Source organism: Peromyscus maniculatus, chromosome 6 (assembly GCF_049852395.1).
Source record: "Peromyscus maniculatus bairdii isolate BWxNUB_F1_BW_parent chromosome 6, HU_Pman_BW_mat_3.1, whole genome shotgun sequence".
Lineage (NCBI taxonomy): Eukaryota > Metazoa > Chordata > Mammalia > Rodentia > Cricetidae > Peromyscus > Peromyscus maniculatus.
The window spans coordinates 46,766,024-46,784,509 of NC_134857.1; the positions used below are offsets into that span (position 1 = coordinate 46,766,024).

At 41.2% G+C, this 18,486-nt stretch overlaps 2 protein-coding genes across 3 annotated transcripts in view; one reads left to right on the top strand and one right to left on the bottom strand.

Moving 5' to 3' along the window:
* Positions 1-1,901, top strand: part of Kcnab1 (potassium voltage-gated channel subfamily A regulatory beta subunit 1) — a 368,345-nt gene extending 366,444 nt beyond the window's left edge. For both annotated transcript variants that reach the window (XM_076574194.1, XM_006972621.4), the window contains exon 14: positions 174-1,901. In XM_076574194.1, the coding sequence (XP_076430309.1) occupies positions 174-263 (90 nt within the window). In that variant the 3' untranslated portion in view covers positions 264-1,901. The remainder of the gene's footprint in view (positions 1-173) is intronic.
* Positions 1,902-4,266: 2,365 nt separating this feature from the next.
* Positions 4,267-18,125, bottom strand: Ssr3 (signal sequence receptor subunit 3). The gene is made up of 5 exons (XM_006972622.4): positions 17,906-18,125; positions 16,737-16,863; positions 10,931-11,029; positions 6,224-6,355; positions 4,267-5,252 (listed from the first exon to the last, which is right to left on the bottom strand). The coding sequence occupies exons 1-5, from the start codon at positions 18,036-18,038 to the stop codon at positions 5,186-5,188; spliced, it is 558 nt and encodes a 185-aa protein (XP_006972684.1). The 5' UTR covers positions 18,039-18,125; the 3' UTR covers positions 4,267-5,185.
* Between the last annotated feature and the right edge of the window lie 361 nt (positions 18,126-18,486).

Genomic DNA, 18,486 nt, shown 5'->3' on the forward strand with positions numbered 1-18,486 from the left:
GCAAACACAATCCCTGACTTGAAGCTCTGTCCAGTGTGGAGAATAGGGGTGGGGGCTTCATTCCAACTATGGCTTGCAAACATATAGCAGGTATAAATAACCGTTTAATGTTGACTACTCAAGACAAATGCTCACCACTAACACCATCCTCTGTGCTCCTTCCTCCCCCTCAGGTCCTCCCTAAGATGACATCACATGTGGTAAATGAGATTGATAACATACTGCGCAACAAGCCCTACAGCAAAAAGGACTATAGATCATAAGGCAATGCATGAGCCCCAGAATCTGCATGGGTAAAATCATGGTGGGTAGGCAGTGCAGAACGACCTTACTAGACACTCTTTCAATCACTTAGCAGCTTGCTGCTCAACCTCTAGTGTCCCTGGATTCTCTGAGGTTTCTGCTGTTGCTACCACTGTGCACCCTGAATTCTGAACACGTGAAAATTCACAACCCAGAAAAATCCATTCTATTTTCTTATCTTGGACTGGTCCCTGTCCTTGCACTGCTCTGTGCACCTCATGCTTCTGCAATGGAGAGAATATCGGGATAAGGGCATCCGTTCTCTTCAGACATCCATAACTTAAAGAAGGCTGGACATAGATATTTTTGTTTCCAAAGAGCAAAACTCACAGGACAGAAACTGTGTGAGCTGCAGAGGAAGCAGGATATCCTCGCTCTTATAGTCTTGCTTGGGAGAACAAACAGAACTCATTTACTTATTTTTCTCATATTTCATATTCACATTAGCAAGTTTTAAGTTACGTATCTACCATTCAACACTAAAATTTCTAGGCATTTGCTTTAACTATCTTTGAAGTTATTTGTTGTGCTTGGCCCTGTACAATTTATCTGGGGTACCTGTTAGGATTCTAACATATCTATTTGCATATAGAGGCATATATTCATAAATGAATACCCCAATCTTACTAGATACATAATGGCTAATTTATAAAAGGGTTACAATGCTATGGAAACAGCTTTAAATAAAATGTGTTCATTTTTTACAATTTATCAACGCCTGCATATACTTTCAATTGCTTGTAGGCACAATTTCTGCAAGTTTAAATATCTGAGCTTTAAAAATACACACATGCTCAGTTTTTTAATTAAACCTATAAATACCCAGAAAGGCAAGTGTTCGGTTTACCAGTGGGACATTATAATATAATGCTTGGTATTTTCTGAGGAGTCATTAACATGAAAACAAAGCATAGGCAATGGGAAGAAAAAAAAAAAAGTCATTCCTCAGCATATGCTGGATGAATTCACTTGCCCAAAAAGCAAAATATTCAAAAAGCTCCTGATTCTAATTGTATCACACACTACACTGTATGCATGAGAGCTCTTTGCATGGAATAAAGGGGCTTAGCTTTGTGCTCAGAATCTGAGATATACCCAACCCTGCCTCTACTGCTTCACCTCACTGTATCCCACTTGTGAAAAACTGTAAGACTATACTGTGTGGATATCTGCAAATAAGGAGAAAACAGGGTGTGTTTCTTTCTTTTCTGTAAAGGTGGTGTCATTTTCTAACTCTTTTGTCCATCTGTAGATGGACAAAACTACTTTTATCTAGTCAGCAAGCCACACTTTAAGATTTACACAAGAAATATGTGAACTTAAAGTAATTTTCAGATATGTATCACATGGTTAAGTTCTAAATCTTAAACAGTGAAAGATACCAACAAACACATGATGGTTACTACCTAGGGTCTACTAGGCAGTTTGGAAGTTCTGCCCATGAGGACCTGACTGATGATGGAGATTACTTAACTTTCCAGCTATTCATTGTAAATCTAATCCACTCAACTACTGTATGTGTGAGTGAGTGAAGTGCTGTCTAAAGGAAAACCAACTCCTTTGCTTAGAGTAATAAAGGCATCTGTGCAATTCCATAATAGATCTTCTGGGTCTTTCATTATAAAGCTTAAGACACACACATTCTCTTGTATATAAAATACAAAATGTCTCACGAAATAAACAGTAACCACCTAAATAAATCACATCTGTGGCTACACTGCGCTGAATGCCTAACAGAAGTCACAGGGACCAAAACAGGCTGAAGCAAGGAGGGGCGGTACACACCTTCTCCCAGTCCTGGGGCGGGAGAGGAAGAAGGATCGAGTTCAGCTTAAGATCTCAGCCACCCCATTCCCACAGAGAGAGGGAGAGGGAGAAGGAGAGGGAGAGGGAGAGGGAGAGGGAGACTGAGCTTTGCATTGCACTTAAGAAACTAAGGCGGGAGGATCTTAAGTTTCTGGCCAGCTTGGACTGCACTTAAAAAACAACTCCAAAAATTTTTGCAGACTTTTCTTTCCTTTTCAATGCATGTGTGCATTTCCATGTGCATACACAATCAGAAATGCACCCGTGTGCACATGCGCATACACACAGACAAAATTAAAAAAAAAAAAAAAAAAAAAAAAACAAAGACCCCACCAAACTCCTATGAACTACCCTGTTTGGAACTCTAAAAAAGACTAGAAATAAACTTGGACTGCCCCTAAGATATGCTGGTATTCTCCATACATGCACATGTGTACATACAAATCCTTCCTTAGTGTCCCCGGGAACTCCATACATGCACATGTGTACATACAAATCCTTCCTTAGTGTCCCCGGGAGCTGCAATGCCTGGTAGGCAAAGAAGCCACGTGAGCAGGAGGGCATAGTAGGTTCCTTTAACTGTGTCATGCCTGTCACTACCTCACAGACAAGTGGGCAGTAACTTCAACAGTGCATTTACATGTGTAGGAAAAACGGTTAATATAAAACATGTAATAAAGATACTCACATGGTTCACATAAAGAATTGCAGAAAAAAAACACATTTTTAAAAACAAAGTTTAATCATACTTGTTAAAAACAAGACTTTTTGTAAGAATGTTGAGTATAAATTCAACTTCCATTATTTCAATTAACTTCAAATCCTGTTTCAAATTATCTTTCCCAAGTTAAAATAATATACCAAACAGGGCAAGGTGTAAATTTAAACACAAGACTATTATTACGTTATGAATAAGTAAATCAAGGAATAAAAATGCTTAACACTAAGATTCTACCTATCTCAGAAAAAGAAAGCAAGCACTCTGAGTGTCCTGTTTTACTGTTGTTACATATGGGGTCCTTTCAAGATAAAAACTCTGCCAGGATTTTACTGTCTATGTATGTCTTATTGAGCACTTCATAATTCTATTTGCCACATTCAGTATGGAGAAGAGATTAGGGGACAGGGTCCATATTTCTAAGTGTAAAGGACTGATACATTAAATCCTTAAAGGGAGCTGCTGATCTGGCTACATGACTTCAAACACAGAAATTTATCTAGTAGTGGAGAGTTAGAGGACATTTTGAGAGTTAAAAACAGACAGCTGTAGGAAACATTCAAGACACAAAAACACTACACAATTACTCTTCCAGCAAATTTTTGGTTACTAATTCAAGAGAATTAAAAATTTGAGGCTGGCACCTCTATTTCACCATTCCTGAGCTGCTAACAATACTGTCAAATAATGGTGGTGACTTTCTCCCCATCTACACAGGCACTGCCACCTAGTGGCCAGTTTGCAACAGCCTCTTAGAAGGTGCTTGGCCCAGCTCCAGTAACAATTTGACGGTATATCCAATTATTTTATTAGATAAATGCACTGGTACACAATCTGTTACCAGCCAAATACTGATTAAAACAGAAGAACAAAACACCCTACCTCATGTGTGTTACCTAAATGTACTTTGCATCAACTCTCCTCTCATTTTCCTGCTCATTCCACATTACCTGGTAATGGCACTCAGGTAACAATGCACCACAGAAGAGAACTGAACACTGCCAGGAGCATGATACAATGATTTTCAACACAATGAGAAAGAAGTCAGGGGGCCGTAAAGGCACTCCCCCTATCTTCCCTAAGTTCTTAATGCAGACCACTGAAACCTCATCTACCAGCACACAAACAGCTCCATTCGTGGTGAACACATCTTTCAGCTCAGAAACAGTACCACGCGTTCCTCTTAAGTTTACAAGCAGAAACTAAGCACTAGGAATGTTTCCCTCAGAGGTGCAGCTCTAGAAGTTCCCGGGTGTGGTGCACAGCGAAGAGGAAGAGGAAGTGAGCGATCCTAAGTGTGAAGTCATCTAAATCTAGACGTTATGGCTCACACACACACAATCTGCCCACATGGGGGTGGGTGGGGCATGACAGGAGGCTGCTCTTCGCTAACCCCCAAGACAAATGTGATCAGCATTTGTTCACAAATGACAAGAACCCTGGGCAAAAGGGGACAAATTTATTCAAGCCCTCATAGAAAAATGCTGACAACCCTTTCAAACCACTGTAAATCCCTTGGAGAGTTCACTGAATTCCAGGGCTAAGTTCACAAAACATTCTTCTGGTCTCTCATGTGTCAATAATCAGGAAAGAAGTGTTTTCTCACTTAATATTCTGCCTGTGGTGCTGAGAGCCTGGTCACAGAAAACAATGATTCCAGTGACTTCACACATCAAACCAATATGGCAGGGTCAAGCTGACCTCCCTGGCCGCCCAAGGCCAAAGCCATACAGCCGAACAGCGTGTGCTTTAGTTTCACAGGCCAACACTCATAGGCTGGGGACTATTTTTAGGTTACTACCTTGGCTGCCTTTCTTTAAGAAAAAAAAAAAAAAAAAAAAAAAAAAACTTGCAAGTTTCTCTCCCTCAAAGTAAAGAGGCCATGTTTTTGAGTTATTATAAATTACAAACTCAGAGACTTCTGTTTAATCCCTTGGGAAGAGGATTCACTGAGATTTACAGTCAAAAGTTGTAATATTGTGCTTGGAACACAGAGAACCAGTTATTAACTTCTTCCTCCTATTATAAATAATAACAGCTCAGTCCAGGTTACCATGACCTCTGACAGATGTAGGAAACAAGTTATTTTCTCCTCTTGTGATTAGAGCACATTGCAAGACTTCTTGCCTTTTAATAAATGTCCTGGTACTCTGAGTTTCCCTTTCAATTCAATTTAATCTCAACAATCTGTCAAAAGAGCCAATAAACAAACACTAAATTACATTCTATTGCATTTTTAAACCCTCCAACTCCAGACTATAAAAACATCATGTGTGTCTCCCAACCTGGCCACCCTGATACTTTTCCATATAGCACAGGCCACACATAGATACAAAGGCAGGGGGCCGAGAACACAGTCTACTTGGAGCCAGTAGAGAGCAGGGCGATGAGTCCAGAGGAAGCACTGATGGACAAAATGTAGTTCCTGAAAGAATATGTTAAGGAAAAAGTGAGACCCCAAAATTAGTTTTTCAACAATCAAAGAGCTTTTCCTTATTGACACAAGTATGTGCATGTAGTTTCACTGTCTGGAAATGAAATTTACAACATGGAAGGCTATAAAACATGACAAAATACCCACAAGCAATGTGTTTCAATATTAAAAAAGACATCTGAGTCAAACCTAGAAGAAATAACAATCACAAAAAACACATCTTAGTTCCACTTAAACCTTCACAAAAAGAGCTAGTCTGAGAACATCAGACACAAAACAGTAAAGGGGAAAATTCTCATGTCAGAATCCTGCTACAGTTGGCCTATAAGGCAAGGAGGTTCGGGAAGTTCATGGCTATTTACAACCTCTTTGAGCAAGCCATTCTGGAGCCATTCTGGCAAGGCCTACCAGTATTCCCAAAAGACGTGAGTTGGAACGTGTCTGATGTTTTATTACACCATAACCTCTGATTGTTAAAAGTCTGGCTGCATTTTCCTGGGTAACACCTTTAATAAAAAAAAATCCTTTAATAAAAGACAAATGACTGTTGGCCAAAGCTCACTTTAAAAGCATCTTGAACACTATGAATATATAAAATGTACCCACCATTTGCCACTACCCTGGCCATCCACCTAACCCCAAAGCCAGCAGATGTGCATAATAGAACTAGTGAAGACAGTACATTGACTGATTTTGACTCCTTTTAGACAGGTAAGTGGACGAAGTCATACATACAATATAAGACTGCTTTATAACACTTGCCACTTACCATACAACTAACGTATAGACTTAAAAAACACTAAATCAAGCCAGAAACTTTTAAGTTCTAAATCCATAGACACCTGCCTAAAGTTAGTACTATTTAACTGACTCTGAGAAGTTTTTGTTTCCACTAACATACCAGATGGCTTAAAAACAAAACAAACTACTGTTTATAGCTTCTGAAAACTTTTAAAAGATACACCGTGGGGTTGAAGTTCTTCAATATAAAGAAGGAAGCAACAATGACCAAAACCAGGAACAGAGTGTTGTTATAGAAGATGGAAAATGTTGTGGCTTCATAATCGGCAACTTCATTCTTCTTCCACAAGATTCTATGGATACAAAAACAGGTCAAACAAGTTTATAAACATGACCAAAAACTTTAAATACCAAATGGTTCTCATTTATTACAAGACAAACTTTTCCTTGTGTTCAAGGCTAAGATGCATTTGCAGTATTAAATTTAGAGCACATTATCTCCTTTCTTCCACTGAATTCTGTTTTCCTTGTGGATGCTAAATAACAGTTGCTAGGTGTGTTACCATTCCCCCAAACAGCCAAGGCTGCAGTAGACGGGAGTCAATGACATTAATTGCAAATGGCATGATTTTATAAGCACCTAAAATAGGTGTCTTTGCTTAAGAGTCCCAGGAAAGGAAGTACCCCGGTCTGAGGCCTGTGAACCAGTCACACACGTCCCAGGATCGCTATGGATGTGCCCTAACCCATTTACAGATGATGTCGTATCCTTGGTTAGGTCTGCACTCAAAACTTAGTCTCAGTGGTTGGTATGGCTCGGGCTTTCTTTGGCTTTAGTTCTCTAGCTGCACCCTAGCCTAAGGTTTTCTAATCTATGGGCTTCAGCCTTTAGCTTCACAACTTAAAGAGATACTGCCAAGAACAAAGCTAGTCACGATCTTACCAGGTCTATCTTCAGCTGTCTTTACTAAATTCGAAGAAGGGATTTACATGATTTTTAGGACGATGTTTTTAACTTCTATAAAATTCTTACTTTTAAATCTGTTTCAATTGCTCCCATATTTATCTGCCTTTTATCCCTCCAAATTGGCCAAGATGATGTTTCAGAATGTTTTTGATTAAAGCAGATTTTATTCCACTTGGCTAATTAACTTTGCAAAGTCATTTTTTTTTAAAGAGTAGACTGTGATCCACTGGTGGGGTATGAAATGAAGTAAGTTGTTCAACTGCCCAAGAAAATTAACCGAGTGGGTTGAGACTTGCTTTTTTTCTTTAATGTAATAGAAAAAAAATTGAGAATCCATCACACACAGCATGGCAATTACTGTTTTCTGGAATATTTGTATGTATGTACAAATTATTATACTTGGTTAAAAGGTGAAATGCTGCTTCACTGTGGAGCCATCATCAGAAAGATTAAAAACTGAAACTCTAGATGCTTTGTCCTCCCTGGATGAAACCGTGCCCTCTTACCCACCACCACAGGGACTACTAACCAACATTTCTACTTACATGTGCTCTAGTCCAATTCAAGAAGCTTGGCTGTAAGAGCTAAAATGAGGGTATCATCACTCATCTTCACCATGAGAAACCTATAGTCTCTAATAATGTTTATGCTCTATTTCCTTGATTTTTACAAACACTACAGCTTAATAAACTTACTCTACTTTGTGAAACAGGAAGAACATTACATTCAAGTATAGCCAACAATTAAAAACATTCTGATTTCAAAGAAGAGTAAATGTAAATCTAAACTGGAGGAAATATTTTACCACTCTTACACTGCTCCAAGGAAATCAAGCACAGTAAGGCACACAGGCCCAATGCACTGAATGCTAAAAAATACTCAGAATCAACACAGCTATTTTTAACTCTGGCATAAGACCCAGTGAGCTATGGCATGCTTTTACTCTGCTGATTAAATCATCCCAGTGACATCTGAGTACGTCTCCCTAACTCTCTTCCTGCCATGACCTGAAACAGAATCACCTCCAAAACAACTGAGATCCAAGTCTGACCATCCAATCCATGATGCTACCCTAGCTCCCACGTTACACCAGGGTATTCGAGTCAGGACCATCCAAATGTTTTCAAAACACTTCCAGTCCACCCACATACTGGTTATTTTGAAATAATTTAAAAAACCCAAATGTATCATTACCAATGGTTCTACCAAGGCTTCACTGGTAGAATCATTCTTCAGGGACAGCTTACTAAACAAAAGCAACAAGGAAAGACCAAACAGCAACTGTTATATGCAGATAATACAGAGAAAGAGCTTCAGGAAATTGGGAAGTAACAGTCACAACTCCAACACCTGCTCAATCTCTAACTGGCCTCTGCTTATTTCCATCCAGGGCTAGGGGCTTGACAGATAAACACCTAAAAGCTATAAATGGAGGCTAGAGAGAAACACAAAATGTTGCACCTTTTCTTACACCAAATCTCTTGCAAGCAGCTTATCCTCTAACAGCAACTTACCGAATCTTAATGAGTCTCTGATCCAGATCAACTGAGTCTCGACCTGGGTAACAGCATTTCTGTGACAGAAATACTAACAGTACTAATTTCTACTGGTGACAAGAACAATCTCATAATCTGCACTTTACACATCCAGCTGACACAACTCTGAATAGCTAAGTCAACACATGGCAAAGAGTTTCACTCTCAGTTCCCATTCTGACTCATTGCTAATGACTACCTGAACTAGGCACTGAGAAAGATTCTGAGATGTCCCAGGATCAAAAACCAACACACATAGCAGCCCAGGCAAGTCTGCAGTTGCAAGTGAAACCTGTTTGCCATTTCCAATATGACCACCTCCAAAACCTTTACAACTGTGTCAATTACTCTGAAATTTGGGTAACTATGACATGTACCCCAGTTTAGCAAATACTGTCCTATACAATTCAACAACAGGGTTTTTATGGTTACTGATTCTCTAACTTTTATTTCTACTCAAAATTATGCAACCAAAGAGCTCTGCAGGCAAACCTCCTGACAGCTCCCTACAAAGGGCCTTCACTACCATGATTTTAATTTCATATCCTCAGTTTTATCAAGTATCCACAAAAAATAATCATTTTCTTCAGGTTTGGTGTCTTCCCAAACCACTGCAGAAGCTCTGTTCATTAAGTTACTTGGTGTTCTTTAAATCAGGATCCACTTGATAAAGTCCTTCATGGGCTAGTGCCAGCAAGACTTTCCTCAGGGCTTGCATGTCATGCCACTTCCATCAGTGTGAAAAGAGCATGAACTCACACACTTCCTGAACACTTGGGAACTCAAAAGTAAGCACAATGCTCAAATGCTGGACCAAATTCCAAAGTCATCATTTTAACACCTTTTCTTCCCCTTAAATAGTTTTTGATCTTATAAAATTATATTACTCTGAAAGGCCCACACCAAGTCTTTCTGGGGGAAAGTGCAGTCAAGTTTTGTCCCACAAAGCACCTTGCTAAAGCTTAAGATCCATGAAAACAACCATGCTAAGCAACAACGACTTTCTGGTGACTCTTATGCACCAGTTTACTTGACCACTTTGGGGCTTAGGCACTTCACACTGATGGGCTGCTTAAGAAGTCGTCTAAGCGCAGCTGGCCAGGAGGGAAAAAAAAAAATGGGGTTAACAAACATACCACCACAAACTCAGGCAACAGAGGACAGAGGCAGTCCTTTCTTTCCCCAGTCACTGCCTTCAGTGTCCATACATGCCATGGACAGCCCTGGGGAATTTGGGGTCACAACTACTAAAAATGTTAATATAATACCCTGTAACACTACAGACTTGGAAGGGTTAACTGACATACAAGAGCACAGAAGGAAGCTCTGTTGCTTCCTAAATTCCGGTGCAACAGTTACTGGTTAAGCTCCCAAGTCAGCTAGCCTCTATTACCAGGGATCTATGTATCAACAGCCAAGTTACTCTAAGCTTTCTGGACCTTACTTTCCTTGGGTATAAAACGGAGTCTGTTACTTGTATGTACGTGTTTTCAGAGCTGACCATTTGGTAGTGGATAACCAGGTGGTGTGCTCTTCCCTAGAGGAGACTAATTCTCCCCCTCTCAGCATTCTTAACTGCTAGTAGTTCTTTGTGCAGGGCTGAAACCTCATGAGCTTTCCCTTTCCCCATCCTCCTCTATCAGTGTCTTCCTCTTCCTTGTTCAGGTCACATTTAGGCATCTATGCTGATGACGTTTCATGGCTGTAGCTTCTCTGACATTTTTAGTAGACCAGAATCTCAAAGCAAATTTCCTGTTCCTCTGGTTCTTACACTCTTTCTCTGCCCTCTTCAGGAGTGACTCCCGAGGTGTAAATGCAGGAAGGGTGTTGCAGATGTACACCTAACTCTTTAGAACACATCAGCTGTACAGAGCTCAGAGAAAAGGCTCCAGCAGTAACAAAACTCAAAAGCAATCAGCTATTCCTACCACCGTTTCTACTACTTATACAATTCCAACGTCTATCATCTTTAATGAGAAGTCTAACACTTTAAACAAGGAGCCTAGCGGGTGGAGAGACAGATGAAAGAGTGCTTGAGAGCAAGCATGATGACCACAGTCAGACCCCAGCAGCCATGTAGAAGTTGGGCATGGTCCTCGCATCCTGGAACCCCAGCTCCAAGGAGACAAGAGGTTCACTAGGGCTTGTGAACCCTTGTGGGTTGTTCCTGGTTCAGCAAGAGAAAGAACACAGTGGAGAGTGATGGAGGAATACCTAACACCATCTTCTGGCCTCTAATGCACACACATATGTATGTACACACACACACACACACACACACACACACACACACACACACACACACACTCTGGCCTCTAATGCACACACATACGTATGTGTATACACACACATACACACACACACACACACACACACACACACACACACACACACACACACACACACACACACACACAGAGTCTAACCTTTCATCTTTCTCCTTCCGAGACATCTTTCTATTATCAGCTTCAGAAAGTTTTCTGGTCACTTCTTTGGAAACAGCATCCTCCCTCTTCTGTGCTACTCTGAAAGAAAACACAAAAGAAAAAGGTTTCCACATGCTCTAGAGATGAAAATCAGTCTTGCAAAACACTCTGTATTCATGTTTTATATTGGCAACTAAATGACACTTTACATTTCAAGAAAGTCAACTGGACACAAAGTTCCAAATTTATTACATTGCACAAGCCTAAGAGAAGTCCAAGAAACTCTCAAGATACGGTTTCTTAGTTATGGGATTTGATTTCTGCTTGTATTTAATATGGGTATAAAAGCCAAATGAAATGCTACTAGCACAACTCTCTAGGAATCATTGTGATTACATTTTATTTCCTAAAGTTCACAGGGGATATTTTATTACTGATGTGATCCAATTCCAAGCAAACTACAGAACTGACATCTTGATTTAACACATGAAGGAAAATAACTATAGTATCTGAAAGCTATGCTTATAACTTCATTCCAAAGGACAATTTTATTTAAAAGAAGTAATAGCGTATGGTCAGAAACTGACCATCACACTTTTAAATTAGCCACTGCTTTGAGTTAACACTGAGTCAGACAGAAGAGTTTGAGCAAAAATCAGATCAGAATCTCCAGATCTTAGTTGGGGGGATGTGAGGGTTGCTACAGGGGGACATGACAGCAAATGCCTGTAATCCCAGTGCTTGGGAAGTGGAAGCACAAGGTTCAGGAGTTCAAGGCCAGCCTCAGCTACATGGTATCTTGTCTCAAAAAAGTATACAGATCAAGCTGGGCAGTGGTGGTGCACGCCTTTAATCCCAGCACTTGGAAGGCGGAGGCAGGCAGATCTCAGTGAGTTTGAGGCCAGCCTGGTCTACAAAGGACCAGGCACCAAAACAACACAGAGAAACCCTGTCTTGGAAAACAAAACAAAACCAAAAAAAGGATACAGATTAAAACAATAACAAAAATCTACAGATGAATTTTATCAGGTAGGGTTATTAGTAAAGTGGTATATTTAAATAATAAAATATAAAGAGCCACCCATAGACTAAGACACTTGTATTCAACATAGTGCATTTTTCACAGAATGAGAGCAACAGTTAGCCCTACAGAAGAGAAAGTAATTACAACATACAAACTCCACAGAGTACCTAGCAGCCCAACAGTGCTCCCACTATCAAAGTATTCAACATGGCATCTCAACAGAATAGATCAGAGACAGAAGCCTGTTCACTGTGTTCATTATCACACTATATTAGTTCTGGTCAGTAGACCAAGGAAAACTGGAGAAATTGGGATGAACTCTAAGAGAACAGCCAAGATCATTCACTGGACATGAGAGCCTCTAGAATCTAGAGTCTAGATGCAAGGTGAGCACAGACTATAGCTGACTTTCCCATGCCTCCATCTCTAGCTTTCACTCAAGAGCAAAGTTAGAACTAACACTGATAAAAAGTAAACTTCAACTAATATGTTTTTAAAGGGTCATGGTTACTTTCTAACTTTATAATTCCAAATTGGTAACCCAAGGGAGATAAAGCTAAGAAAAATAGATGAGTTAAGGGGTCAGATGCTTAGAACCCTCCAGGGTACATTTTTATTCCAAAGATCCAAGCTCATATGACTTTATTATATAAAAATCACCCCTTTGGGTGTTTCTTTCACTTGAGAAGCTGGGCTCTTGAGGGAGAGACTCCTTTCTCAGCCTCTCTAGTGAACAAAGAACTATTTCCAGAACTTAACTTCAGGCCCTTTTTCCCTATAGAAAGCCTCCAAAGAGATGGGAATGGACAAAAGATCCATAGCTGAACATCAAAACACACAGACACATTCTCTTAGGTGTCAAGACTCAAAAACATAAGTCTTCAAAAGAATTACCTGTAAGCTCCTCTATGGACTATATGCAGGACAAATCTACCTGAAAGACCCCAACCAGATAACCAACTTCTCTTCTAGGTCTAGTAGTCTATTATTTACCAACTAGAGACTCAACCACCACCAGGTTCACTCAATAAAGAGGTCCTCTCCAGTATCAGATGTCTTAAGTCTGCTGGAGAATAAATCTCAGTCAGTTTCTAACAAGACAAGCCACTCCAGGGGCCCAGCACACTATCAACTGAGATAGCTCATTGGAACTATTTTTTGTTTTCAACAGTACATCAGAACCTTTCAGGGGGCAAAAAAAGAGCATCTATTTAATTTCCTAAAATAAATGTCTAAATTTCTTTACAAACACTATTTAAATCATGACACTTTTTTTTTTTTCTTGGTTTTTCGAGACAGGGTTTCTCTGCGTAGCTTTGCACCTTTCCTGGAGCTCACTTGGTAGCCCAGGCTGGCCTCGAGCTCACAGAGATCCACCTAGCTCTGCCTCCTGAGTGCTGGGATTAAAGGCGTGCGCCACCACCGCCCGGCCTCTCTGTGTAGTTTTGGTGCCTGTCCTGGATCTCGCTCTGTAGACCAGGCTAGCCTCGAACTCAGAGATCAGCCTGGCTCTTCCTCCCAAGCACTGGGATTAAAGGCATGCGCCACCACCGCCCAGCTGACACCTTTCTAAAAAAATAATTCCTAAAGGTTTTCAGGCCACCCTTGAACAAAACATATACCACTTGTTGGATGATATGTTTAACAATATGTCACATGTGATCCTATTTCACCTCCCCTGCTTCTTTGTTACTGTTAAAATCCTTATCTTACCCCTCTGGAGTCAAAAATATACAGGAAAAACATACAGCCCAAGACAGCACACTTAGAGTAGCAGAGCAGACACTGGACTCCAGACTTGGTGGCTCTGGAGCTATCTCCTGTCACCACAGGCTACAGGCACTCACGCTCTCACTGCGTCTGTAAGCCTCATGCAGCGTGGAAACCTACAGCTGCTTTACTGTAGGACTACTGTGGGGAGGGGCAGGTAGAGGCCAGAGGACAGCTCTTGGGACTTGGTTCTCTCTTCCCACTGCGGGTTCTGGGAAACAAATTCGGGTCATTGGCTTGCATGGTAAGTTCTTCTACCCACTGAGTCATCTCAGCAGCCCTAAATCTATAGTTTCTCTGTCAGCTACAATACTTACTACCTCAAAACTACGACTTAAAGGAAATTCTACTTATGAGCATACTGAAATCTTACTAAACTAAACTGTATCAATAACCGTGCTAAGAGATATAAAGTAAAAGACATAGCAGTTGCCCTCAAGAAGCCTAGAGTAGGACTCCGGTAAAAAGAACAATTTGATCCCAAAGAAGTACATAAACAGTTATTGGCATTCAAAATTAGTAACAAATCTCAACACCAAAGGAACTGAGCTACAAGGGATTATAAAGGACAGTCAGGCAAGATTCTATTTCTGATGGATTCTATATCCACAGACATCCATCCATGTCCCATAAGAACACAGTCTGGAGTAGAGGATGAAATGAGCTGAATCTTGAAATGGCAGGTGACAAAAGGCTGTCGGACAGAAGGATGACAGAGATGAGCTGCTCAGGCTGCTGGTCCAGCAGAGCTGCAATCATGAAGCCAAGCCTTTGTGTGCTCAGGAAGACAGCAGCTGCTCAGGCCACTGCTGGCCCGTCTCTTAAATAAGACCCTGTTAACTAAGATCACAATCGTAATATACGGTTAATTCCTTGTCAACTCAAAGAGCCTACCATAAAGACAACAAAACAAAGAAATGATCAAAATCAGGTAGGATTCTCTGGAAAGGTTTTCTGAGTCTTGAAATAACAGACATTTAGGAACAGAAAACAGGGGGGTCCTGAATGGAAATGGGCATAAGACACAATTAAAGGTTGACAAGAAGGCTAAGCCTAACTCTGAAGGGTGAGGCTTCAGAGGAAGGAAGCAGATGACTCTGATGCTAAGAAGCTGAAAGGACTTTTGGTGTTACTGAATTAGAAAAAAAAAAAAAAAAAAAAAAAGACCATGATGTGTTCAAAATAGTTTAAAAAAATAAAAATGAGAGATAAAGAAGAATGTATCACTTTTCAGTCTTTTCACTAAGACATGTGATCTTTTAAAAATTATTATTATTATTACTATTACTATTATTATTTTGCCTGCACATATGTCTGTGCACCAGACATGCCTGGTGCCCACAGAGGCCAGAAACAACTGGAGTTATAGACAGTTGTGAGCCACCACATGAGTGCTGGGAATTGAAGCTGAGTCCTCTGGAAAAGCGGCCACTACATTTAACCACTGAGCCATCTCTCCAGTCAGTCCCTCATATGTGTGTGTAATTTTATCCCATAAAATATGGATGAGGTAAAGAAAAAGCATCATCAAATAGCTTTATACAGTCCCTGTCGGAGTAGGCCCTATGAGTTTGTTTCAGAGACCAGATGGAGACTGCTGTATCAGTCCAAACAAAAAATTTCTAATCAAGTGTGAATACTATGGGAAATTTTTTTTTAAAAGATTAAATACACAGCATGTTTGAGCTCAGAATCTCTACTGCCTTTAAAAAATTACTTTAGAAGCTGGAGAGATGGCTCAGCAATTAAGAGCACATATTGCTCTTGCAGAGGACCTGATTCAGTTCCCATCACCCATGTCAGGTGGCTCAGAACTATGTGTAATTCAAGCTCCAGGGGATCTAACACTCTTTTCTGGCCCCCTCAGGCAAGGGTGCACTCATTCATACACACACACATACACGCATACACGCATACACACACACACACACACACACACACACACACACACTTCAAATAAAAAGTAAATTAAAAAAAATTACTTCAAAGAAAAGCCAAATCCAAAAGGTGCTATTGAATAAACCAGAGAATATCCTGCTACCCCAAAAGTGTATATGAAAGTAACTCTAGAGAACATCTTTTCAAATTAAATATTTTTCATACTCTGCTTCCCAAGAGGACCACACTCTGAAATAATAAATTACAGCTAGTGTGGTTGCTCACGCCTATAATCCCATCACCATTCACAAGATCAGCCTGAGCTACATAATCCCTAGCTCAAATAAACAAATAAATATTGCAATCATTCCTAAGTCTACACTCTCCTGTTTACTCTTGAGGAAAGCAGAGTATCCACATGCTTATTACATAAAAATTTACTGAGGTAAAATTTGGGTTTTCTTCTCCAAAAGCTATTAAAATAATTTGTCTTATAATATCTGTGATCTTGAAATCCAAGAAATATTGTTACCTTCTACAGTGAATACACTTACGAGACAAAAAAAAAAAAAAAAAAAATAAAGCCAGGCGGTGGTGGCGCACGCCTTTAATCCCAGCACTCGGGAGGCAGAGCCAGGCGGATCTCTGTGAGTTCGAGGCCAGCATGGGCTACCAAGTGAGTTCCAGGAAAGGTGCAAAGCTACACAGAGAAACCCTGTCTCAAAAAAAAAAAAAAAAAAAAAAAAATGTAACTGGCATTGAAATTGTCAGAGAATATTCTTTTTTAAAGTTGCTTCCAAAATTAGTAAATAGAGAGCCCAGAACAATTTCTAGAAAGAACTCCACTGAGTTTCTTCTAATATTAATTTATTTGGTAGATTTGCTTTTCTGATGAAACCAGCAATTACAAACTAGTGCTTAAATATTCCAGCTCCACTCTCGACATTTATTTCCACCAAAGTGTCACATGGCTCAAGGGGTTATCAATTCCCCAGGTATCAATATGCCTTCTTCCCAAAATAGAGACACACACACGTTCAAAACTGATGCTGTAACTATAAAGCATCTTTAAGAAGACACTCTACCATACAATACGCAGTCTATTCACAGGGACTCTTGAAAAAATGTACTTACTTGTGCTTGAGGACAAATTTTACATTCTTGTATGCAAAGGCTACCAAGTAAGTGCTCACTAACGTCATCACACTGTAGAGAACAGCAGACTGGATGAGATCCATATGCCATATGCGCCAGTACAACCCTGAGTTCAGACAAAAGGAAGAGAGGGACACAAATGGGAACAAACATTACCACCCCATGTCACACGCCTGCCAGATCAATTACCGCTAAAAGCAGGAAAAGAGTTAGTTAGTAAATCGCACCCAAACTGGGGAACTTCACTACAAGTGAGATACCCAATAAACATGGTTAGTCTCAGTTGAGGGCTTTCCCAGTCCATGAAGTTGGGTTGTGGGGGTATGGCTGGTCTAGAGATTTCTTCTAACGAGACAAAACTGGAAATAAAAAAAGCCACAAATAAGAATTCAAATTTCATTCACGGGGTACCAGTATACTATTTGATATAAAATGCCTAATACAGGCCATGTTTATCCAATGCTGTCCCACAACACTGGTTTACTTGCTGACGTGGCTGCTCTCTGAAATCAAGGAAATTCTTTGTCCCAGCCAGTGAAACAGGGGGCTGGCTCTACACCACATTCGCTACACGCTGAGTTTTTTACAAGGGCCTAAATAATAAAATACGTTTGGAGGTGACTGGCCTGCAACAGTGTGGCAGTGTGGGCCAGGAGACAGAAACTCGGAAGATCTGAGCTCGAAAACCGCCTTGGCCCGCCTTGGTCTGCAGTTTCCCATTCAAACGAAAAGTCTAGAGTTGCTCTCGCAGGGTTATTAAAACCCTACACAAGGCTGATCGCTGACCTCTGACTTCCGGCCCTGGCCTAACTTCTGTCATTCTGCAAATCCAAAGGATGCTCAGGGGTGAGGGGAGGTTCGCCACCGGGTCACGCTGCTAATTCAGTGCGGGATACCGGCGGGTCTCTCCTCTGGTTCACTGAACACCTCGTAGTGTCCAACATCAGTTGTGCGGAGGACAGGTGGCCACACGTGTGTACCAATCCGAGAATCCGGGCCAGGACCCGCGCCCGGCTCAAACGCACGCCACGCATGACTTCCCGGGGACGCCGCCCCCGACCCTCGACCGCCCGCCTGCCTCCCCGCGGGCTTTGGCCTCCCCACCGCGCCCGCCACGTCCCCGCCGCCGCCGCCCGCCCGCAGCTCACAGATGGGGATGGCAGACACGATGAACGCGTTCCCGAAGAACAGCGCCGACGACTTGGCCGACAGGTTGCGGCTGAAATCCTGAAGGAGCAGGTCCTCCTCGGACTGCTGCTTGGAGCCGCCTTTGGGAGCCATGGCGGAGCTGAAAGTCGGAGGCCCGGAGCAGGAAAACCAAGAGAGCACGGGAAGCCGCGTGTCAGCCCGAGCCGCGTATCCGCCCGCGACCCGTCAGCGCAACGCGGAGGCGGGACTCCGCAGGGCACGCTGCGTTGGGATTGGCCACCCTGCCGCCGCTGCACAAGCCTCGAGGTACGATTGGGCATGCAAACAAGACTTCCGCATTTCTTGAGGCACGTGACTGCTACAGCGCCGCAAGGAATGGAGGGATTTGTAGTTTAGTGCATGTATTTGACACTCAAGGTAACTCAAGCAGGTCTCCGATAGTACTCTGTTTTAACTAACAAGCTTTACTGGTACTTCATTTCATATGCGTACTTGTTAATTCATGTTTTTAAATGTATTACATTGATTGATTGGATGATTGGTTAATTGATTGTTGATTCATTCATTCATTGTTTGATTG

What these genes read in the sequence shown, in the direction of transcription:
- Ssr3 (XM_006972622.4), bottom strand. Translation starts at nt 18,038, where the DNA reads ATGGCTCCCAAAGGCGGCTCCAAGCAGCAGTCCGAGGAGGACCTGCTC. An exon ending in AAATTTGTCCTCAAGCACAA is followed by an intron (nt 11,030 to 16,736) that starts GTAAGTACATTT and finishes GTTTTCTTTCAG; the next exon opens with AGTAGCACAGAAGAGGGAGG. An exon ending in AAGAACTTCAACCCCACGGT is followed by an intron (nt 5,253 to 6,223) that starts GTATCTTTTAAA and finishes ATATTCTTTCAG; the next exon opens with GAACTACATTTTGTCCATCA.